We start from the raw sequence: 24859 nt of genomic DNA on the forward strand, positions 1-24859 counted from the left end.
ATTAGTTTTCTGTTCCCAGTATTTTTTGCCACAAAGCAGTCACAGATACAAATAAAAGCAAGGACTTAAACAGCTTCTATCAGGGCCTGGCAATGCAGTAATAAATTAAATATTTGTTAGCCTTAACAAGCATCTCAATTCCATGCTAGTAGTTAGACCATACTTGCATTTACTGGAAGACACTAGCACTCATTTCAGATGTGGAAACTGTATTACTGTGACAAATGTTAGCTGGCCATGCCACTAAGAAAGATGGGTGAAAAGTACTTAGAAGGGCTTTGACCTAGTCATGGTTGGGTTGGAATACACTAGTAGGTAGCTTTAGTATCACACAAATATATCATTGCTCTTATTGTATAACAGTTTCTTTTTTTGAACTTATTTTTGTTTGAATAACTAGTATAACAGTATGTTAAGAAAAATGCTTTTATTTTGTTGTTTGTCTCAATTACCTGTCTTTCTGCATTTTACTTTTCTTCCTTTGAGCAGTAGAAACTGGGCATTCTTGTGTTCTAAAGAGCTGAAAAGTTAGGTAGCATATTTTGGATTGTGGGTTGTTGTTCTTCCCTTTCCCTTTGCCGAGTTTGTTTCAAATGAAATCTGAATCTGTGGATATATTTCCTTTACATCTCACAGGAAAGTGATTTATTTGTGAGGCTCAGTTTAAGGTGGAAAGTTCTCTGACAGGCATATACCACTGTTAAAATATTACACTCATATGCAGTATTGATATGGTACTGGCAAAGTGTGAATTTTTTCCAAGTTAATTTTTCTTCTGCTTGGATTACAAACTTTGTGTTCATATTGTTTTCTTTTCTGAAAAATAAGTTATCTTGGCTTGCTTTTGGTTTTTTTTTTTTTTCACAGTGGAAAATAAATCTTTCCCATTAACTAAGAGGTGACTAATGAAGTAGGAGTCTTTTCCCTTCATTTGGATTACTGATGAGTAACATTTTTCCTCTTAGAATTACGTCTGAACCAGCTGCAATGTGCTTATTGGAAATGGCAGAGTTTTGTATTGTATTAAGTCCTGCATTGTAATATATGTAACATCAGCCTGCTTTTCCATGTCTGGCCTATGGTTCTGTTTGACTGGCATGATAGCTGTCTTCATTATCTTCTAAGTGATCTGCTCATGCTGTGCTTGATGGGCCTTATGAGCATTTAATTTGAGAGGACGATGCTTCAACAAATGTACTCTGAAGGGTACAGCAAAATCTTCTGCTCAGTGCATTATCCTGCTATACTTGAATTGCTGCCTCTTAAGGAAAATTTCTTCAGACAAGTAGGGAAAATTATGATGCAGCATTATGATACAAGAGCATCAGAGAGGAAGAACTGTATGATTTTTCCCCTCTTTGAGTCTGTGTAAATCTTTTGAGGAAGTACGGAACAGAAGGGTGGAGGAAGGAAATGCATTTCTGGGAAGGTTGATTTGAGATTGAGCTTATCAGTTAATTTGGTGGTAGGTGATGACACTAAAGGCAGAGATGATGGTCACTATTAATGGAGAAGAGATTTTTTTTTAATAGAAAAAAGTGGAAAAAAATAGAAAATTGAATTTTTTTTCATAGATGAAAGAAAATAGAACAGGGCTGGGCTGTTAATATTTTTTTATAAAAAAAAAAATAAACAGTGCAAGATCATTTTTGGGGAACAAAAGGCACTCTTGTTTTTTAGAATAAATTGCTGTTATCTCTTGGAAAGAGCAGCAGAGAATGCCTTGTCTGTACTAGCTAATCATAGCATAACAGTAATCTTCTGGTATCCTGTAAGTGTGAGTGAGGTGAGAACCAATGTTGTCTAGACCAAAGAGAAGTCTGTCATATGGTCCAGGACTGAAAAGAGAGAGATTGCTCCTCAACAACTATTAATTGTGATAGCAGACTGTTAGGCACAATACTTCTTGTACCATACTCCAGTTCAGGGTGTCTGGGATATTTAGTACAGTTTGTCAGTCATGATATCAGGGCTGCAAGAGAAAATAAAAACATTTTTTGAAAGATCAGCTGATTGCCAAGACTTAGGGTTAGTAGCAGAGAATAAAGTTGTACACATAAAGAATCAAATTACTTTAAGAACATGATGAAATTGTTGTTTTTTAAAAGAAAGGATGCAGAGACAAGAAATTACTGGAACCAGTGAGAAAATGTGTATTTTACATTTTGTTAAAATAAGTCTCACGTAGTTTCAACTTCTGTCAATTTTGTATCAATTCTGCCATCTCGTTTTGTCACACAGTAAATGAAAAATAATTGCAAGGCCTATCAGGTATTGTGGAGTAAACTTTATTAGCTGAGGAGTTGCAGATGATTTCAGAGGTAGCAAAATGAAGTGCTTAAAAGGTATTTATTAGGTGATTGCTTGTCAGTGAAAAGCCCTGTATACAAAAATGAAGATGAACTCTGTATTTCTATAACTATCTCAGAGCGAGTTGTAAAATGAAGGCTATAAAGTTTTTGTTTGTTGCTATCTGTATGTCATGAAAGAGCCAAATGGTTTCTAAAAAGTACAGTCAGAAACTGATTATAAAATTCCCGAGAGGAGCTGTGATGGGGCTTTCATAACTTAGCAGTGGAACAGTGAGTCACTGCAGGAGGAGTTCATGTAATAATCTGTTCCGGTATTTATAGGACCAGGAGGATAAAATGTCATTTAATTTTATTTGATTAAAAACTACTAGACAAGACAAATAGGGGAAGGATCTGTCTGTTATTTTAGGCGTGAAAGATGAATGGAATGTATAAAAGCATATTGTGAAGCTGTGTAGTGTTGCAATTAATTTCAGATCTGACCAATGCTCCAAAATAGTTGTGTTCATAATAAAATTAACTGATTTGATAATCTAAGGTGATTTATTTTTTTAGGTTCTACATGAGAAGTATTGCTTTTGAGTGAAACACCTAGGTTATGAGGCATCTGTAGGAGTTCTCTCTTTCTAGTTTAGGCATAGGTATCTGTGCAGTTCTAGGTCTTTATTTACCTTTAAAAGTTACGCCAGAGTACTTAATGCAGCCTTAATTAGGTTTGTTAGGATGCCAAAAGCACTTCAGCCTATTCCATTAATGCTGGTGATGCTTTTTTTTTTTTAATCCTGCTCTGTGTATTTACTCCTGCAGTTACTTCTGCTTGACCAAGAGCTGTAGCCTCTTTTCAGTAGTGCTCCCAATTTACAGATCATGTTACAGCTGTCTACTGTTGCTTAAAGGTTTGGTTGGTTTGTGTTCTTTTCTATTCAGAAAGGGCAGTATGATTTGGTGAGAATGCTGGCATGAATTCTTAATTAAAGCTTTTAGATGCTGTCACAATATTGAGAGCTTATCACAGTGTCATGGTACAATGATCCTTATCCTTTTCTTCTGTTTGTAGTTACAGTATTACTTTTTTGTTTATTTATAAGATCTTCTATTGGGTTCATTAATATTCAGTATATATAAGAGATTTATCAAGCTTAAAGTTTATAAAATTTAAAATTACTTAAAGCAGCCATCTCTGTGTGTGAGGAATGCAAGTGTTGAGCAAACTAACAAATATAAATATTCTTGAATGAGCCACAAGATTGTTTAAAATTCCTTTGAGAAAGAAAACAAACCAAACCACACAACAGTATTAAATATTGCTTAAATAGCAAAATTGTCTGAATACATGCTTGGCCAGAAAGGTCCCTATCTCATCCTTCTATTTATCTGTGGTATAAAACGATGATACTGTAACTTTTAAATTGGTACATAAATCAGCAGCCTTCCAAAAGAAGTGTCTAAAAAAGACTCTCTTACAAAGAAGATGATGCTGATTTACTTCCTGTGGCCCCATGTTCTGTGGTCTCTTTATTCCTTGAGTTGAGCAAGTCCAAACACAGCTGTGAAACAAGTGGCTTTCCTCTACACTCTGAATGTAAGAAAGGGAAGGGCACGAAGCTGCACCTGGGTACCAAATGATTATCCTTTTGATCTGTAGGATTATCGGGGAGAGGTTGGTCACAGCCCCTAAAAAGATTACTCTGGCGTGATTACAATTCTGCACAGAATTTGAAGATTCCAAAAGAGCATTGTGACTACACTGTTGGTTTTTTTTCCCTTCCAGTGTATGAGATAAACAAAAGAAAGCTTTAAATCAATAATAGCTTTGTCACATTTCTCTGCTAAGCTAATGGTGTTGTCTTAATTACTCAACAGGTTTTCCTTGATATGACATTTGGAGCTGGAGGTCACACCAGAGCTCTGTTGGAGAAAGCCAAGGACATCACTGTGTATGCACTGGACAGGGACCCCACAGCTTATAAAATAGCTCAGCAGCTTTCAGAGTCATATCCGTAAGTTGTCTTCTCAGGTCAGAAATATTGTTCGAAGTTGGTACAATTTAATACATTTTTAGTAGTTTTAATATAGAATTTTTAATTGCTTATTGTAGAATAGCATCATATGCTGAATGTACTCCATTAAATAGGAGGTCAAATTCAATTTATTAATGAGTAATTGCAGACAAGTTCTTCTGAGGTTTTGGGAGTTCATATTCTGTGCTCTGATAATTTTGAATATACATCAAGTGGCCAAGCCCATATTTCACAATTTATTTACAAGAGATTGACATACTCTGCTTCCTTTGAGATGATTCTGATGTACAAAACCAGACACTTTGTAGTAAATACTTCACCCAGAAAAGTGGAATAAAGTACTTTAAAATTACATGATAAGGTAATTTTAAATATGGCTTATGAATATTTTAATTTATAAAAACCCCAAAATTAATTGTAATTGTGGTTCAGTATTAGGTTTGATAAATAGTTTGATGCTGCTGCTCATTTGTATTTTTGTATGTAAAAATCATATAAACTCCAGACATGGTGTTGTCTGCCTTAACAAACACAAGCTATTGTTATAATGAAGTGGATTCTTAAATAACATAGTGTTAAATTGCTTGAGGTGAGTGTTAGCCACTGAAGATGACTGCATGCCACTTGAATATAAATTGTAAGATACAGAGCAATATTCTTATTTGTTTCGGTGTTTTCTCCTCATCTCCCATCTTTCCTATTAAAAACTCTAGGTGGGTCCTTTTTCAAAAGGTAAGTAAATACATATTTTTTCATAATAGCGTTGAAAATTATAGTGAAAATATGTTCATAAATGGTATATTATGAATAGATTGATCTCCCTGGGAATTCAGTTGCATAAAGCATTGTTAAATTAAGTGGGGGAAGGAGAAGGTTTATCATTTATAAATAACAGGTAAAGCTAAGGGTTTGCTTACAAATTGGTTGTAAGTATAAAGGATTTACTTGTTTTACAAGATATGGAGCACACATAAATGGAAATTTTCTTTCAGTATTCATTAAAAGATGGCTGATTTACTATAATGGGGTTTCATTACCCATTTTCTGCACTGTTAGAAATAAACATTTTAGCACAATTTATCAGTTCAATTCCAACCTGTGTTGCCATCAAAAGTTCAGGGAATAAATCATCCAGTTCACATCTTTCTCTGGTCACATCTAGTGTCAGATGAAACAGTTCCCTCCCCTGGTCCACGGCTGTGCTGTCTTAAACCCAGCACTGGCAGCAAGCTGAGGGAAACGTAGGTCTGTACCTTCTTTAAGAAGCACAGCCACAGCTGAAACTGACTGAAGAACTTCAGCATGGAAGTATAAGCTTCTCCATTGCTTTTCTGCTCCAGAGTTTTTTTCTTCTATTTAATTCTGCTGTTATGGGAGAGGTTGACTTACTGGAGGCTTCCCTTCCTTTGGAGGTGGCAGGAAGAGGCTGTTATGCAGCTGTAATGAGTGCAGTCTGATTCCCACCATGTCTGAAATTGTGCAATTTGAAAGTCATACATCAAATGGATTTTTTGTTGCCATTTTGTTTCTACTTAAAACAGAATATTGGGCCTATTTAATTTGGGTTGAGAGTGAATTCCAGGATACTGGTCTTGAGTTTTACAGTGCTATTTGAAGTAGTCCTGCCATAACTCTTCCCTTAGAAATATTCAGTGTTAATTGCTCTTGCTTCTTCTGGTTAGGTAGCAGGAATCTTTGTAAAATTTCCAACATTTCCAACTGTTACTCTCTATGAGGCTTCATTTATAAAGCATCCTGTGTCTTATGTCACTGAGTTCCAAGCTCAAGTTGTGGAAATATGCCCAGAGATACAGAAGAGATAAGTATAGCTAAATTAGTGGACTTTTCTATATTCAGAACTAATAAATGAAGTCCTCTTTGTACTTAGACAAAAGCTGAGTAATAAGTAAGTGAATGAGAACACTGAGGAAAAACAGTTTTGATGATTGTATTTTAAGTGTGTTTCTTTGCTTCTTGGTAGTGATTTTGTCAGAATTAAAATCTGAGGAGGGTAGAGTTCCAACTGCAATTCTCGCGTTCATTTAGCTTCTCTGTTTATTTTTTATAATGTGTAGTGCTGCTTTAATAAGGAGAAAATGGGTCAGGGCCTGTTAGATATGCAGTGTGTGGGTGGGAATCCTTTGACGTGCTTTCTGGGGAAGCCTCTAACTTGGGAATTGCTGCTGAGAATCCAGGAGAACAAGATAAAAATCAGTCAGTAGCAATATATATCACAAGTAAACCCTTTCACACCCACTGAAAGGGAGAGGTTAGAGAGGTGGCAATTAACCAATATCATCACAACCTTTTAAGTATGGGAAACCTACACAAAGCCTACACCAAGAAGACAATATGTTTTTGTAATTGTCTGAGCAGAAAAAGAGATTGTGCCCTGAAAGTAAGGATAAAGAGTAGAAAATTCCTCATACACTTTAACTACCATTTTATTATAGTTCTAAAGTAATTCTAAGATGTGATGGTGCTTATGGGTTTTTCTTTCAGAGTTACACTAAGTTTACACAAAAAGTGGCATACAAACATCAGCTGTGCATTGTATATTCTGGATCTGTATATTCTGTATATTCTAGAAGTTGCTATGTTCAGTTCTAGGGGAAAAACCTTTTTTTCAGTTTCAATAATTGTATTTCAAATGTGGTGCACAAGGGATACAATGGACAGTGTGCAATCAAGGAATATTCATGATAATGATGCCTTGACTATATATGTTATTTAGTTACCTATAGCATGATTTCTTTCTAAAGAATTTTCCATCTATGTCAACATTGAGCTGCCTCACAAATACAGGTACGTTATTTGCCTTTAAATATGAAATGGAAAAATGCAATTTGGGGCACTTGAAATACTATTAAGTCAGCTTCAGATATCTTCCAGCATGTTTATTCTTTTCCTCAGAGGTAGATGTGAAAAAGCATACACATCACTTCACAGAGCAGGTATGTATGGGGAAGTTACCACCACATGAGAAGGGCTGAATAGGGTCCTAAAACACTGAGAATGTTTCTCAGTGCCAATATGGGATCTCAAGACTTTGGAACTAGTGCCATGGCAGGAGCTGTAAAGTATTGTATGCATGGGAAGCCAGAAAACAGCTCACTCATATTATATAGTAAGGGCAGAAAAGATGGCAATTTATAGTGATTAAGCATGTTAATATGTATGTTTGGGAGGCTGGAGAAAAGCTTTTTATGCTCAAGATATAGGATGTTAAGGATTGATTAATTGATGAATGTGATCTCAACAGCTTGTATCCCTCCATCACAGAAGTCTTTTAGCACTGTATCATACCAGGATTTTAATACTGAATGACAAGGAAAAGCTCTCTATCTGCTGGATTTAAACACTATAAATTTAATTGAGCACTTCAGAGCTCAGGTTTTTTTTCTGCCTCAGTTGCAATCAAATACTGTCCTGACCTGACTCTTACTTAACTTGTGAGATCTGTCCAGCTCATGCATTGAGGTGGGATGGCTATGGGCCATTTCCAACATTAGTAGCTGAGTTCAAATTTCATACACTGGTTACATAAAAAAGGAGTCCTTATTTGCACTGTTTACACCTTAATGGAGTAAGGAGTCTTTTAAGAATGCAGCTATGCCCAAAATCTGCCTCTAGATATACAGTGGCACAAGTTTCAAGGCAGTGAACATTTCCACTGAAGCTTTTCTTTATTAATAGAAGCATCTGTAGAATTGTTAAATACTGATTAGTCCATCTATACTTATTACTTTAATTTGGCAAAATTACCTGAGAATATCTTAATTTTTTAAATTATTGTCAATGTAAAGTCAAAAATGAGGTCTTGTCTGTCTTCATATATAAAGTCCCATATTCCAGTGCTCATTTTAATATAATTTCCAGTCAGAAGAGTCAGGAGAATCCCTTTTAAATGTTGCCAGTTTAGGAAAACAAATTGCTGTCATTTTCATCTGAGTATTCCTACTATTTTAGTGGGAAAATCTTAGAAGATGTTGGCCAGTTTGAAGCTCTGAAGGAAAGTTAGCAAGCATTAGGCTTAGAAAGTGAACTGGTTTATTTCTATGTTTTTACAGTTATAAAGTCAGTTATGGAATCAGTGCCAAGTGTTAGTTTAACCAGATTTAGATATGTCCATTATATTTGGTTTAATTTAATCCTTCTATGTCAGTGTAGTATAAAAGTTCTCTGAACATCTTTAAAGATTAATGTTATAGCTCCTAAATGCAGAGTGTTTCTGAGGACATTTCTGTGAAGCTTAATTTGGGTTCCAGGGTTGGTTTTTTGTTTTTGTTTTTGTTTCTTTGGTTTTTTTTTCCCTAAAAGGAACAAATGTATTTTTTAAAGTAAATAATTATGATGCTGAAATCAACTTAGGACTTATGTGATCCATAAAGGACACATCAACGTTTCAGCCATTTTTCCATCTTCTTGGTTTTGATGAGAAAGTTTCTTAAAGGTGTTTAAATGACTTAGGTACTTTTATATATTATTTCTGAACACATTTTTTACCAGTATTGAGCTTCACACTTAACTAAGTATGAAATACAGAAATGTGCCCAGAAGTTATTTGGAGTTCACGTTATTTTTCTGATTGAGTCAAATACTGTTATTCTTATCTTAGATACATTAGGATTGTGCATATAAGTGACATAGACAATAAAAATGAATTACTTTGAGTTTGACTATGTAATTCTCTTGTTTTTTCTTGTCATAATAATAAACATAATTTGCATTTTAATTTTATTTTGGCCTTTGTGACTCAGCTGTGCTAAGTGCTGTGCAGAATATTCAAAGGACTGAAAGTAAAATCAGACAGTTAATTGCTGGCTTTGTATTTGGATGCCTGAAAAATACAGCCATTTAGCTTGATCAGGCTTCAAAGATCTGGTCAGAGAGGTTTTTGGATTATTTCTTTGTAAAACTATGGTGAAAAAACCATGTAACTTGAAATTAAAGTTACCAGTGGCCTTGTCACCACTGAATAGTGCAAGTGTTTGTGACCAGGACTGACTCATAATTGACTTTAACACTTGACATGCACAGATCTGTATGAAATAATCCATCATGTCTCAACAGCAGAAAGAATCTGTAACATTGCTGGTGTCTGCTGTACAGTCTTACACTGATCAGGAGGCATTAGAGGCCACTTAAATTTTTAAGTGTGAATCAGGAAAACAGAACTGAATTATTTCTGGTAATGCTGTCCAGAAAGGCTGCTCATCTTCAAGGTGATCTGTGCCACCTGCTACCACCTTCACTTGCTTTGAAGCAGATGGGGAAGGGAAAGAGGAGGTTAAGAAGCTCCCTTCCCCCAACCCACTGCATCTTTATCTCTGGAAAGCAACAATTACTCTTTTTTATTCCATTGGTTGCATGGGTACCTTAAAAAACCTGCGTTTTGCTCCTCAAAAGAATCTAGGAACCTGTTTCCTTTGAAGCTGGAAGAGCAGCTGTTAAAAATCCAACTTTTCTGTTCCCAGGGAAGGCCTAATCAATTCATTTCTGCATTGTCTCTTCCCACCCTTTCCCTGAACGTGCTGCGTGTTGTTGTATTTTCCATCAGCTTAATGTAGTAGCTCATCCCTCTTCACCTCATCCATGACTACCAGCTGTTCCTAATGGACAGAGTTATTTACTTCAAAAGACAATGCAAAAATCTCTTAGTTGACTGAGCAGCAGAATGTTTTGATTTCTTGCAGCATGGTCTGGATTACAGTGGAGTGATCTGTGACCAATTCTGGAGCAAAAGAACATGTTATCCAAGTTCAGCCCTTCCCACAGTCTGCCTTTGCCAAAAGAAGTAGATGTTAGCTCTTGGCAAACCCAATTTTAAGATGCAACCTTCTGGCATTTATGTATATTTAATCCAAGGAACTAATATTAATTAAATTATTTGCTAGAAAATGAGAACTTATGCTAATACCTTTCCATCTTCTAAAAAAAAAATAAAATTGTTTTATAAGAGACTGTGCAGTTTACTACTTTTCCAACTAGGAGCACCAAAAATATCTGTCCATTTTGAGTAATCAGTGGTGTCACTTTGTGAAACTCTATGCTGCAGGAAAGCTCATTTCACCTAGAGGGAGTTTGGAGAACATTGTGTATGCTGGCCCCAGGAATAGAGATGCCAACTTCTTAGTTGGGGTGAAAATTTGTTTGCATATAACATGGAATTTTCCTCTTATGCAGAGAGCTATTATTTCCAAGATGAGTTTATCATCTGTGTCAAAATTCACAGTTAAGGAAAGACTGAATATGAAGACTAATGATGGCATGGTGTGGTATGGTAATGAGAAGAACCCCACAAATAGGATTATTTTCTACAGTATGTTTAAGGCAGAATTTTTGTATTTTGCTTTATGATTTGTGTAGTATAAATAATCTTTTTTCTGAATGTTTGGAAAGTGCACTGTGACATGGAAACAATTAGATCTCTGAAAACCAAATGCATCATTAAAATATTTTTCCCTTCTGCCTCCAAATAACATTTTTGTCATCGTTCATATAGATTAATAACAGCATTATCTAAAATGACCAATTATAATGAGAAATTGCAAGACCAATCATGAAACTGTTTACCAGTTTTTGATCTGTTTTTAAAATTTGCCTGATATTGCAAAGCAGATGAGAGAGAGGTCTCATATTGTTCTTGTCATAAAAAATTTCCATATTGCTGTTACCAGGTATCTGGAGCACTGCAGGTTAGGGGGCAATTTAACAGAATAAGCAGCAGGTATGGAAGAAGCTTGGTCTTGGTCCCATGTGTATTTGCTATTCTTGGTCTCATCTGTTCCTTTTTTTGCATGGTCCTTTAACTGATAGAGAGGACTTCAAAGCTATATCTGAAGAGAACCTTGAATTTTATTTCTTTGGATATTTTGCAAGTGATCAGTGGAGGGAAAAAGAAGCTGCTGCAGGTTTTTCTATACTAAATTGGTGTCCTTTTTTGTCACTGTTTGAGACACTTTTATTGTAAAATCAGATACATTGCAGCAAGAAATATGAATAAAACAAAATTGTAATAAATTTTTAAAACTTTCTGTGCAATGATTTCATGTCTGAGACCTTTAGAATGGCTGGAAATGAGAACTGACTCTGATTGGATAGTCAGGGGACTTTCTTATTTTCAAAGAGGCATGTTTCCATTTTTAGTTCTCATAGTTAGTAAAATATTGAACACTGAGAAATAGATGTGTGCAGAACTAAAAGGATCTTGTTCTCTCCTGTCTAATAATACTTACAGAATCAAAGTCAATATTTGGGTGCCAATCTAGAAGCTTCTCAATGAGTCAGTTTTGCAAGTTTATTAGAAATAGATTAATGAGTAATAAACTTTTGGTACACAAAACCTAACTGTATAATTTCAGCAGTGCTGGAGGTGAGGTTTGCTAACCTGTGGCTCTCTGAACAATCCTTCCTGATGATTTCTTCTTAAGCTATCATGACACTGACCTTTTTCCAGTCATTGGGGACCAGATTGCCAGTGCAATCCATTCAGGAATTCTGCTTTTAGACTCCTTGGCAGATTGTCCAGCCTCTGTCTTTTAGTCATCCTTTTTTTTTTTTTTTTTCCAGGATTATTTAACTAAGATGGTCTCTTGCTGTGGCTGCCTTTCTTTTTTTGTTTTTGTTGGTGTTTTGGTTTGGAGTCTTTTTTTTTTTTGTTTGTGGGTGGTTTTTTTCTGTGTATTTGTTTTTCTGGTTGTTGTTGGGTTTTTTTGTTGTCTCAGATGGACCTGGATTCCCTTGTGCTTTGCTTAGGCAGTTCCTGGGGACTGCCCCACTGTCCTGAGCTATATGGAACTGGTCCAGAAAGTTTTTAGTAAAGCATGTATTTAATTTTTGTGTACTTCTACATTTTTTTTAGTCTTCTTTTTTTTTTCCTTGGAGGACAATTTAATTTAAATAAAGAGTACAGATTCCTACAAAGTGCAAGGATTCAGGTTGTGTCTTAATATATGGAAGACCACTTCTAATAAATTACATGAAGATTTCAATTCAATTTTTCATTTATAGAACTAATGTAATTTCTAATCTTAAATTGCCTTTGAAAAATCTGTGTTGTAATTTATATCTTTGTCTTAAAAAGCTACTGCAGAGGAGAAAAACTACCCTGCATAACACATGAATTACTAAATTACTAAAATGACCTCTTGAGATTAATTAAGTCAACTGTCATTGATGATTTTGCTTCATCTGCCCAAGAAGCATTGTTAGAGGTAAAGTTGGACTCAGCTGAATTCTTCTACTTCTTTTAAAAAAACTTGCTGTACTGTGGCCTTATATGCTGGCAAATCCTCAAATCATTATGCCTAACTTAAAGCTGTTTTGAATATGTCTATAGTAAAAAAAAAAAACAAAACCAGATCTATGCTGTAAATATTAAACAACTGTATAAGTAGAAAATTATTTTTTGAAACGGTGAACTGAAATTATTTTTTTTTCTTTGACATTTTGAGGGATTTATGTAAGTTCCTGTGTAAAAGTGAATTGTGAAGAGAATGGCAGCTTGCTGCTTTGTTACAGTTCAGGGTTCAGTGCTTATGAGTAAGCTTTGCTGTAGTGGGAGACAAAGACCCTCTCTAAAGTTGTTTAGAAGGTTTTCTGTGCTGGCAAGAGAGGACTGGATATTTGCATTTGCCTTTATTTTAGAATGACATTATTTAAAGAAAAAATGGAACTAGACCTTTTGGTTTAGGTCATACCCTAAGTCAACAATATTCAAGATGAGGGAAGGCAGTTTGTAAACTAGTGTTGGGTTGGTTTTACTAAAATTTGAAAAAAAATCTCTTTGAATATATTTTGTTTGTTCTGTACTGCAATGTTCAGTTCAGTCAGAACTTCTCTAAAGAGCATTAGTCAAACTCTGAATACTTTGGCTTGAATGACAATTTCAGTAGAGCTTCATATGAAAAAATGTTTACCCTTAAACTAGAACCAGAATGTTCTCAGTGTTTGGACTTTCTGACGTCTTTCTGTCCCATAATCAACTTTAAGAGGTTCTGCAGGTGGCTTGAAGGGAGAGTGAGTTAACGATTAATAAGCATTTACCAAGCTTTTTGCGTCACTTTTTATTTCCAAATCATTTGCTAACAAGTCACCTAAGGGCTTAACATCGACCAGGACAATAAACAGCAGGAGCCCGTGGTGCAATTGATGCTGATGAACAAAAAATAAATTATAGAAGTCAAATAAGTTTTAATTTATTGGTTGCTCTCAATAGTATAAACATTTTTCTTACTGTAATAAAGCAAAGAACTAATTCAAATAATGATTATTCTGATGTAACTTTATGTAGACAACTTTCCTGTTTATAGTTAATGCAGTGGTTACTCAATTATCAAATGCTTCGTCTCAAGAATATTCACTCAAGTGGTTATTAGCCTTATCATGTAATTTTTTTTTTTAGGATTTTTTCTTCTGTTATTGATAAGTCTCTGGTGGTTGCCATTACTGCTGGAATATATCTTCAGTTATTACAGAATGAGAAGAGTGACAAAACCAGACATTTCCATGAGTGTGCTGAAATTTTCTGTCTAAAGAGTATAGTTTGTGTTCTTACATTCCATTTGAACCTCAGGATCAAATCAAATAAGATTAAGCTTTTTATAAGCATTTATTTAATAATAATAAAGATATATAATAATAAAAAAATGTAGAATGTGAAGCAATGGGGATATATATGAAGATATATATGCACTCATTTAAACATAGGAAGTTTCTGTGTTTATGAACAAGACTTTCACAAACTTTGTCACTCCAAAAGTTTCCTCAAAGATTTCATTTAGTAGTATTTAGATAATTTGATTGCAAATATTGATTTTTTTTTTTTTCTATTGGTGTTGAGTGTCTCCCCCTTCTCCTACAGGCTCTTATAATGCTGAAGTCTTTTCTGCTGAAATTTTTGATTTAGTGTAGTTAACTTTTAGGTCTATCACCAGCCTTTTATCAAGGTGGGATTTTATTTGTGTGAGCTTTTGCTCTACAGTGCTGCAAGCTATTTGAATTTTCTTTTCTTTGGTAGAGACATGTGATAGTATGAATGGCTTAATATTTTTGAACTAAATATTGGAGAGCCTATGGGTCAAAATGACAACTATTGTTATTCCTAAACTAGACTGAAATAAATGTGTTTCCTTCACACTTTTTTTCTGGCAATGCATATTCTAGTTCTGGTTACCTTTAAAGGTCTTTGAAGTCTATACAGTTATTGCAAGATGATGATTTAAATACTAAACCAGGAGGTATTTTGGTTTTATTTTTAGTTAAGGGAAGGAAAAAAGCTGAGACTATAGCAGTTAAATGTCCTCTGATTGCATTCATTAGTTTTCTAAAATTGCTTTTGTGGCTCAAATGGAAGGTGCAAAAATTGTTAATGATAAACTGAAAATATCTAGTAAAGTTTGCATGTTACAATTAGGGATGCAGTTTATATTTTCATGTCACCCCATCTCCTCCATGTATCATGGTGATACATGATGTCATTTTCTAGTAAAAACACATTGCAGCTGGTGTGTTTTCATTATGTTGAATACTTTGGTTTTGTGTTAAGTGAATGTGTAGCAAAGTTAAGCTGCATTCTTACAGTGTTATGCAAAGATGCTGAATATCTATTTAGGAGTTAAAGGGGTTTGTCTTGCTTATTGTCTGAAGGAATTGAACAGGACTTTTGAGCACAAGGTTAGGTCTGTTCATAATTATAAAAATGAATGCTTTCCAGTAGTTTGCTCTAGAAGCTTTCGTTGTGTCTTTATCCCTCACAGATAAGCCTGGTGTGGTAGAGTGTTCTATCACACTTCACATTTATTGGAGGTTAGGAAAGGGGCATTAAACAAGAGCTTATTCGTGTGTATTTCAATGGTTTCAGTGGTCCTAGATGATTTTACACAAGCCTTGAAAATTATATGATTGGCAACTGTGATGTTCACTCAAATTCTGAGCTCCATTAAAGAGAAAGGAAATTATAGGCAGAATGCCTTCCATCTGTAAAAAACAGAACTGTATTTTCCAATTAGAGTTCAAAGTGGTTGTACATCTGGGATGTCCCAGAGAAAGAACTCTTACATTTGTAGTAGAAGGCTAAGCATGTATCACAGGGAAACTTCTGTAAGTTTTCCAGAGGATCTTGTAAGCCCTGCAGACACTAATGGGAAGGTTTTCTTGTTTCATGTATTCAAAATAAACCTTCCTTACATTGAAAAAGTTTGTTCTGAGCAGACTGTCTTTTCTTGAACTTGGGCTGAAGTGGAGGTGCTTGGAGAAGGAATGCCTCTTATTCAGCACATTGGTGTTCTGTGAGATTTTATGCTGGTTATTTGCTGCATGGACTGATTTATGGACTCACCTAGAGGTTTAAGATATTTTTTTGGATGACGAGTGTTTGCTTTGCACTAATGAATCAAGGGTTGTCTCAGGTTGTTACACGCTTTTCTTTGACTTTTGTTGGAAAGTACTGAGGGAGAGTTGAAAGAACAGATTGAAACTGCCAAACTGACTCGAGTCACAATTTTTTAGCAAGAAGTAAAAGTACAGCTTCCTTGCTGGGCTAGATCAGATGACAAGAGGGCAAAACAGGAAGACATAAAAGATGCAAATAACTAAGCAGTGGGAGGATGTGTACTGTGTAGAGCTGCCCACTCAGTCCTTGGCAGGGAAGGAAACCATCAAAGCTGCAGGGACCAAAGTCTTTCCTGCCCTTGTACTTCACTAGAGCTCTTTCCTCTGCCCCCTCTAATGGTAGTTGTATAATGGCTTTTAAACAAATGAAGAATTTGGAATGTTATTAATAGTGATGGGATATTTTGCTGCCTCTGTCATGTAAGAAAGGGTTTTTACTTGTATTTCTCACTGGGGAGACAGGAGGTAAAAATCTCAAGGCAGAGCAAGATTAGAGATAGACATAAATACAGGTATTTAGCCAAGGCAGCCAATGTTCACCCTCCAGCAAGCTCAGACTTAGATTGTCAGCACTCTGGCTTTTCTGCATAAAAACCTGTGGCTGAGGCACTTGTTCATTCTTAGAATGAATTTTCTTTTTCCAGCAAGAGAAGTGCACCAGTTGATACTGGGGGTGGGTTGGTTGTGGTGGAGGTGAAGGGAAGCCAAGGCAAACCAACCCAAACCAACCTAGGTCTGTGGTTTTGACCAATTGGTCTATTAAAAATGTAATGATTATTCTGCAGTGTTAGAAACTTACAGGGGCTGCAAGTTAAATGAATATGGGAAGTAAAAAGGTTGCCTTTATTGAAAGGACTAAAAGCTGCTTGTCTTTAAAAAGGAAATTCAGTGTTCATAGTCCATTGGAATTTAAAAGGGCAGTTGTTGCTTATTACTTTTTGTCTTTTTCTTTTTATCATTGCCTTTTACTCACTAGAGGGAAAAAAAAAAACCACTGGAAAATAGGGCTGTTCTGCAGCTGGAAAAAAACATGCTTGGTCTATAAATATAGTAAAACTTACTGTTAAAAGGTACTTGCAGACTGGTTTTGCTTCCAGTATCTTTTTTCCACTCAGGATCAAGTACTGAAAATGAAGTAGACAACTCAGCAGTGAAAATATTGAAGCATATGTAGTGAGCTATTTTTGCCACACCTTGCTTAACACATGAAAATCAATATGTAAGAATATCTTTTGGTGGGTTTGTTTTTCCAGTTACTTTTTTTTTTTTTTAAAGGAACCAGGTATCAAATCCTAGGTCTGTTATAACTTTTAGTTATTATTAAGTATCAATTGAATTAAAGTCTAAATGATCACATATGTTGGGTCTAAAATTCATTAACTCTAACTTGATAACAAAAAATTGGTTAACTCCACAGGGGCTACGGGATTTATTTGGTCTGCATGTTTTCTTAGAGTAGCATCTTGAGCGGATTTTTTTTTTTAATTGTGAACAAATTTTTATGTATATTTGCAGACAGGCAGAGCATGATGTAAATATTTAAATTACTTAGCTCACATTCTGATCTCTGAAACGGAAGTAATGCCTGGCCTCCCAGGAATACTTAAACAGGTGCTCAAGACAGAAATGATTTGTGATGAACAAGACTTGCTATTCAAGTGAAAGACATTTATTAGTGACTACATGAGCAGTTGACAGGCTCTGCCCAAGCTGCCTGCTGAAGGGAAGAGGGGGAGCACCATTTTGGGGGAATTTCCTCTCAAAAAGACCCAGCCTCCTTACTTCTTTTGGGGGGCACTGTGGACCCCCAACCCCTGTGAGGATGAATGTCAAGAATCTTCACTTCTACATCTGAGCATTCTAGGGGAAGATCAGTGCTCCCTCCCCCTGTTTATGCCCTTTGTAAGCCACAGCTGAACCATCTATGCAGTTAGGAAGCCGTTTCCTGAGGTTTCTAACCTTGATCAGAGGAGGATGACCCTATGTGGCAGCCTTTGCAAAGCACATCTCCAGAGACAAATTGCAGGGCAAGGCTTGGAATACCTGGATCTTCTCCTTACCTATATTCAGGATAATGCACAATTTATACCCAGCTGACAAACCAGATGGTTTTATTGCTGGTGAGCTTTTCCCTCCTTCCAGATCCTCATCACAGGTAAATCTTACACTGGCATCAGACTTCAGGTTCCAGCTCAAGAACTGAGAGCTACTGCATGTGGTCATAAAATTTTGGTAAAACTGCAACTTTCTTTGAACTTCGCTTTTGATCTCTTTTGTGGAAGTCTATCTGCATTTCTGCTATCTTGAAATGGAGAGTTTTACAATTTCTGGTTATATTTTGGGCAGGTTTTATGGTCAGACTTACAATTAGAAAGGAGAAGATGAGTGTCGTTCATTGCTACGTTTGCTTAGGGTGGTTTGGGATCTTGGGTAACAGTTTGGGGAACTTGGTCTCAGATCACTCTTTCTGTTTTTAGCCTTGTGTGTTGCCTTGTGAGCATTCCCTATTCCTGTCCCTGTGGATGCAACCCTGGTTTTTACAGCTAAACCTCTCTTTGTGTGTAGGCATGGATGGAAAGATTCAAGTATTAAGCTCCATGCATGAACCATAGTTTAGTCCATCATCTGGGTGGCTGCAGCACTCAAGCTGGAGACTGGTAGTGATACAAGCATGGCCCTTGATTTAAACCTTTTGCAAGAGAGCATTTTGTTAAATTGATGTTACAGAAGAACCTGAAAAGCAAGGGAAAGCCATTTCCTATTAATGTGTTTATTAGAGAGGGAATCAGAGAACCATCATGGAGCAGATTTTGACAGTTTGATTTTTCTAGACTGTCTTTGGGGTAAAGGTGCTATAAATGCTTTTTAAAATGTCGCTTGCACTTCAGATTGCTTACTCTGGCTTTGGCCATACATTTTGAAAAATGAAAGGGAAACAATATCAGTCTTGTTTCGCCCTCTCAAATACAACTAAGAGGGTATTATGAGATAGAAAATACTATTTTTATACCATCTATCACCTTTGTTAACATTTTATTAGACATAAATCATGTAGTTTCGGGTTGCATAGTGACAATATGGTTCACCATGTATTCTATTTTTATAACTTTATTTAAAACTGGCATGTAACTTGCTGTACCTGAAACCCCAAGTGAGGCAGTTATTGGAGTGTAACAAAGTTTTGACGTCAGAACTGCTATTTATTCCACTGCCAGCCATTAGCCATGCATTACCCCTTGGCACTCGTGTTTTCAGAAACATGGTTAAATTTTTATGACTGGTCCTGGCCTATTAGGATTCTTTCTCAATATAGAAACAAAGGAAGGGACCTTTTTTATAACTTAGTATATGTAGCTTTCCAGAAACAACAGCATAAAAAAAAAAGAAATATTGCACTGAGAGTTCCCAAAACCTACTATGGAGCTACACGTCAGCTTCACTGCTTGCTGTACACGTGTATTTGAGAGGCAGGGGTTAAGCTGAGCTGCCTTGTCAAATGCATGAACCTTTATTAGAATTTAATGTAATTACAGCTGAGTCATGCTTGCAGGTTGGTCTGGTAGCTTCAGGAGAATGTAAAAAGGGGCTGCAGGTAGAGAGAATTGGGGAGATAAAGGGAGTATGGAGGAAAATTGTGGGGGGTGGGCTTGTCAAAAACAAATGTTTTCAAGAGACATTTCAGTAGAGGTTTCTGTTGCTGGCCTTTTCCCAAAAATTTAAACTTCAGCAACACTGGACTGCAGAGTGTGATGGAGCAGCTGCATGAAAGGATGCTGTAGGATCTGGTAGTGTTCCTGGCTCTAGGAAGGATCACTGTCTGTGTTTTGGCCATAATAAATGCCATCGTGTACAAACAGAACCTACACCAGAAACATTTTCCCTTCTGTGTTATTTTTTCATTTGTGTGTGTATGATCTTCTCCTTGGGGGCTTGGTACTAATGTATCCAGCATGCAGTTGGAGTTACCTGTCTTCAGAAGTTACAAAACACTTGTTTGTACATATTGCTTTACTGTAGGTTTGTGTTGGAGGGAATGCTCTTTCACATAAAACTATTTTCCTGTTCCTGAACTTTAGCAATTATTTTGTGGTCTTTAGATCAGTAGTGGGAATTGTCATGGTTGTTTCCTGCAAAAATGCTTCTCTTGAAGTCTCTGATCTTTATTATAACAGGCCCACTTCAATATATTGCATAAGTGATCATGATTGCAAGTAAAGTTTCTTAGCTTTGGCAGTGACATCCTATCTGTCTGAGTAAATAGAAGCTGCTTGATGTTAAAGAATGGAACATCTACACTTGTGTGTAATATAATATGGTTTTTGGGTAATTCTAGGTGAAGAACTTCAAGATCTCTTGAGCATCCAAGAGGGGGAAGATTTTGGATGTTCTGCTTCTAGTTCTTGTTTTCACCGTGTGTGGAGCCTTTGACAGCCCCCACTGCTGTCTCCTGGAGTTTGCATCTTTGTTCTGGGTACTGCAGAATCTGACAGCAGACACAGCACGTCAGAGACTCTGCTGTCTTTTACTAACCTCTGTTTTAACAACCTTACTGTTAATGGAGACAAACCTTCTATTCTTCCAGGGTAGCAACTGAGAAAATTGTTGGAAGATACGGGGTAGAAAAAGGGAGTTGTGAGGACTGACAAAGAAGAGGTTTGTTTGCTCAGGGGGCTGAACAGGAAGAGGTGGTGTGGTTTGGAGACCTTTTTTTTCAAGCAAAAAGGAGAAAAGCTACACTTGATTCTGGAAGAGAAGGCAAACTGTACAGGACATTTTCAATTTCTTTGGGAACAGCAAATGAGCACTGGGAGAAGGAGACAATTTTATTGCCTAAGCAATTGTTTGAAGGACAGTCGAGTTTTCCAGAGGGCTTTGTTGGTTCCTCCTGTGTGCACATTTTGTTTGCATCTGTCTAAATGTTTACCCTCAACTATGTATCTGCTGCCATGCCATAAGAGAACTTGTGCTCTGAAACATCAAGAACCACACTTGTTTTCCTGCAGGATCCTTTTGAAGCGTAAACTAAAGCTGGTCACTTCAGACTTGGCTCTGCTCCACAGCCTGGAGCCTCCTGGAAATTTCTCACACTTTTTTTGGTAACATCTGTATTAAGCTTTGAGCTATATTTTTCAATTTCTGGTTTCAGAGATAGTTTCTTATGTCTAATTACATTAAAGATTTTCTTACCATTATTTTAATTTCCAGGAACTTGTAAATTTCCTGCTATATTTGGCCAGGCAGGATTTTCTGAAAAAGATCCTATGCACTTTTTGTGCACATGGGATAGGAAACAAGGATGATTTAAGGGCTGTGAGCAATGACTTCTGGTTGTCAGGAAGCAGCTTTGCAATATGTGTTGTAACACACAAAAATAAGAAATGTGAATTCTCTGTTACACACTTTAGAAAAGAAAAAATGTAATAATTATTTACATCTTACCATGTTTCTGAGAAGGTTTTTCAAGGATAATTTGACATCCAAGATACTGAAGGAAGGAGAATCAAAGGTGTTGCTTTCATACTCCGGAAATCTTGTCAAGGAACAGAAATTAAATAAAAAATCTGTATTTTGTGTACCTTTATGTATCTTTATACATAAAGAATTTCTCATAATCTGAGAGCTGAGTCATGAAATGTGGGGGAAGAAATTTTGAGAAGACTCTACAATGTTTTTTACTTTATATAAGCCTTTGCCTGAATTGATTTGCACAGCTCCTTCCTTGTAAGAAGAATGATGCAAAATGATCTTAATGAAATGAACATGTCTCTTATCCCCACATGTAATAGAACCAGAACTTTCTGGTCATCTTTTCAGCAGACAGCACCTTCCATAAAATTTTATTAATCTGGATACCGGATAACTCACCAGTTTTGTGGACAAGAGCAGAATGATGTCAGAACAGCTTTACACAGAAAAATCAGTCCAAATGCATGACTTCTGAGAGATCAGCCACACAGAGGAAGTTCTTTGGTCAATACTTTCTGGATTCCTTTGTAATAATAGCTCTGGGATCACTCTTGGATTACTTTGATAAATCAAGCCGAGCTATAGACTTGGTAACAAATCTAATAATCATCCTGTGAATATAGAACAAAAGTCATTGGTATTGCAGGAGGTGTGTGATGGGGATGGAATTTACTGCTCCAGGTTCATGGCAGTATTTTGCAGAGTAAAACTGGAGATACACTTGTCCTAATGTTAATAAGCTCATGTGTTCTGTTTGATTTTATGTGCTTTTTTTTTTTTTTTTTTTTTTTTTTGAAGTACTGTGTCTCTTAAGTTTCTTCTACAGAAGTTTTTCAAATGGAGTTATATATTAAGTATAATATCATGGGATGCCACCTTGGGGAAGAGAATACTCTTGATAATGCATTATACTTCTGAAATGAAATAGTGAGGTATTTCTTGTGGATTTCCCATGGGAGATGTGAAAGGTTTAGCAGAGCCCGGTTTTGGAGCACCAGTGGAGCCATCTAGTGTCTTTTGAAGAGTTTAACAGATTGCACATTTTTGTCATGGCAAAAAGAAATCTATTCCAAAAAAAGGGGTAATTTTTCTCTTGAAGACCTCGTTTTTGTATTTATATTGGTGTTAGTAGTCCAGCTTGTGAACAGGAACACAAATGTGCTTGTGCAGTAATAAAAATGAAATTTTCTTCAAGTGAGGATTATTCTACTCCATAATGAATTATTTCTAAGAATATTGTAGCAAATGGACAGCAATGAAGCTCCATTTATTGACACTTCCAAGGATTAACTTTACCATCACTGTGCAAAAATACCAAGCTGCCAAGAATACAGCATCAGAAACTTTGAGTCTTGTAGTAGCATCCTGATATAGAGAACAAGTCTGCTTGAAATAGAGATGTAAATGATTCAGGACTAATTGTTTAGCTTTCTCTGTGTCAAAAAATCAATGTTAGCAGGGGTTTGTAAAACTGCACTTGCTATAGGTCTGGACTAAAGACAAGCTTAGGGTTGCTTAATTTCTATCTTTATAATTCTGGAAAATAAAATTAAAAGCAGGATTAGCTATCTATAGTGTTCTTGAATACTTAAATAATTTAAAACCCTTTACCAACTTTATGAACAGTATGCATTAAAGCTTTACTCCTGCCTGAAGGTCTGCCATATAGCTGGAGTCCTTTGGAGTTTCTGGGTTGTGAGTTAAAAGGCAGGAAATTCCAATTAGATCTTGGTGGCAAAAGTTGCTGTAAGAGTGAGAGTACTGCTACAGGTTGCCTGGAGAGTTGTGGATTCTCTTTGTAGGTAGTGTTCAAGGCTCAATTTGGCCTTGAGTTATCCCATCTAATTATACCTACACTGAGCAGAGAGTTGGACTAGAAGACCTCCAGAGGTCCCTTTTGACAAATTGTTCTCTGATTTTGTGATTCCTACCTTAGATACCACCTTCAAAAAAAGTTCTTTGTAACTATCTGAACATTTCTGGATTCTATGAATTCCTGCATAATTCCAGTTTTGGGACACTTCAGTTTAAATAAATGCCTAAGTAGACTGTACTTGTCTTCTGAAGCCTGTCAAGATCATGTTCCTGAGTGTTTTTTTAGCACCAGTTTCATGTGGAAATTACCTGTAATTATTTTATTTAAAAGATCCTCATATAAAACTGGTATTACAAAAGACAGTAGTAGTCTAATTGAGGAATCAGCTACTATGTGAAACAGATGGCAAACTGCTCATAAACATAGAGAAATATCAGCCTACAAAGTCACAAGCCATGGAGTAGAATGTTAAAATGTTGTTTTCAGATGGGCCAGTTCTCCTTTATTCTGGTTGGAAATAAATACTGTTAAAATACCACTCGAGTAAATTGGTTTTGTGTGGCTTGGGGTTTTTTGGTTGTTTTTGTTTTGTTTTGTTTTTTTAAATAATTCTGAGCTCTCCTTTTGTATCACATTAAGTTAATGCCTTTCAACTGTTTCATTGCTCTCTCTGGAAAAATAGACACTGTATTTTTTCTTCAGTACTGATAGAAAGTTGTTGACCTTGGGATCCTAATTATCCTTTTGTAGCAGCAAAAGGATTCGTGAGTTGCTTTATCTTTTTCTGAATTTAAAAGGATAAAAATAACTTTATTTGAGAGCAGTGACTTTTCTGAGTTTGCTACCAGAAAATAGAAGATTCCAGTCAACAGTGTTGTTGTATTTGGTTCAAATGTCTCCAGTTGGGGAAAATCCCCATTTTGGGAAAAGTTAAGAAAAAGAAGCCTTTTCAGTACCAATGGTGCATTTCTGTGTTCAGTTTTACTTTTTCTAAAAATAAAATGAATGGTTTATATACCTAAGGGGGAGGTTATTCTTACACTGGAGTACGTTTATACACATGTAAAGGTGTAATGTGTACATGTCTTTAGGTTTAAATAAACATTTTCAGGGTGAACTTCACAATGGAGTAGTACAATAACTGTTCAAAGACTGTAAGAGACTTCTAGATCATTGAATCCAACTGTGTGGTATTACAAGCTGCTGCATTATTTAATCTCCTTCACAATGCTCTATCTTAAAAGTAATTAGGAGTTCTATATGCAGTGCTCCAGCTATTCCAGAGTCTAATTTTTCATTATATGAAACTCTAAATTTCCGGTTAAAGTAGTTGCCTAATTTAATTTCAGTTGAATAAATTTAACTAATAGTTGATTAATATCTTTTAGTTCTTTTCTCTCCCTGGCATTTAAAATGCTTAGTAGAGAATATTAACATCTATTCTTGGCCTTCTTTTTTTTTGGTATGCAAAACAAGTCTGGCTATTTTTTAATACTTTCATCTCATAATAATAGCTCTCATTCCTTCTGGTCATCCTATTAGAGCTTCTCTGTGCCAGTTCCACTTTGAGTTGCTCTCTTTTAGGTAAGTCTCCCATAATGGCATACAGTACTCTGGATGAAGTGTTACCATTAATAATTCTATTTTCCTAATGGAAAAACTTCTCACTTGTACATCCTAGGATTTTCTTTCCCTTTTTATGGCCGTTTACTGTTCAATTTATGGCCAAATAAAGTTCATCTTCCTTTTCCTCTTGGTTATGCCCAGATGATGATCTCAAGCCCATACAAAGTTTTTTCCCAGGTACTTCAGTACATGATTTCACATGTTATCCTGTTTAACTCACCATG

At 36.0% G+C, this 24859-nt stretch overlaps 1 protein-coding gene across 5 annotated transcripts in view; it reads left to right on the forward strand.

Moving 5' to 3' along the window:
- Positions 1 to 24859, forward strand: part of METTL15 (methyltransferase like 15) — a 60029-nt gene that overhangs the window by 20185 nt on the left and 14985 nt on the right. For all 5 annotated transcript variants that reach the window (XM_030451135.1, XM_030451134.1, XM_030451133.1 and 2 more), the window contains exon 3: positions 4176 to 4312. In XM_030451135.1, the coding sequence (XP_030306995.1) occupies positions 4176 to 4312 (137 nt within the window). The remainder of the gene's footprint in view (positions 1 to 4175; positions 4313 to 24859) is intronic.

The sequence above is a fragment of the Calypte anna genome, chromosome 5 (genome assembly GCF_003957555.1).
Source record: "Calypte anna isolate BGI_N300 chromosome 5, bCalAnn1_v1.p, whole genome shotgun sequence".
NCBI classification, from domain to species: Eukaryota; Metazoa; Chordata; class Aves; order Apodiformes; family Trochilidae; genus Calypte; species Calypte anna.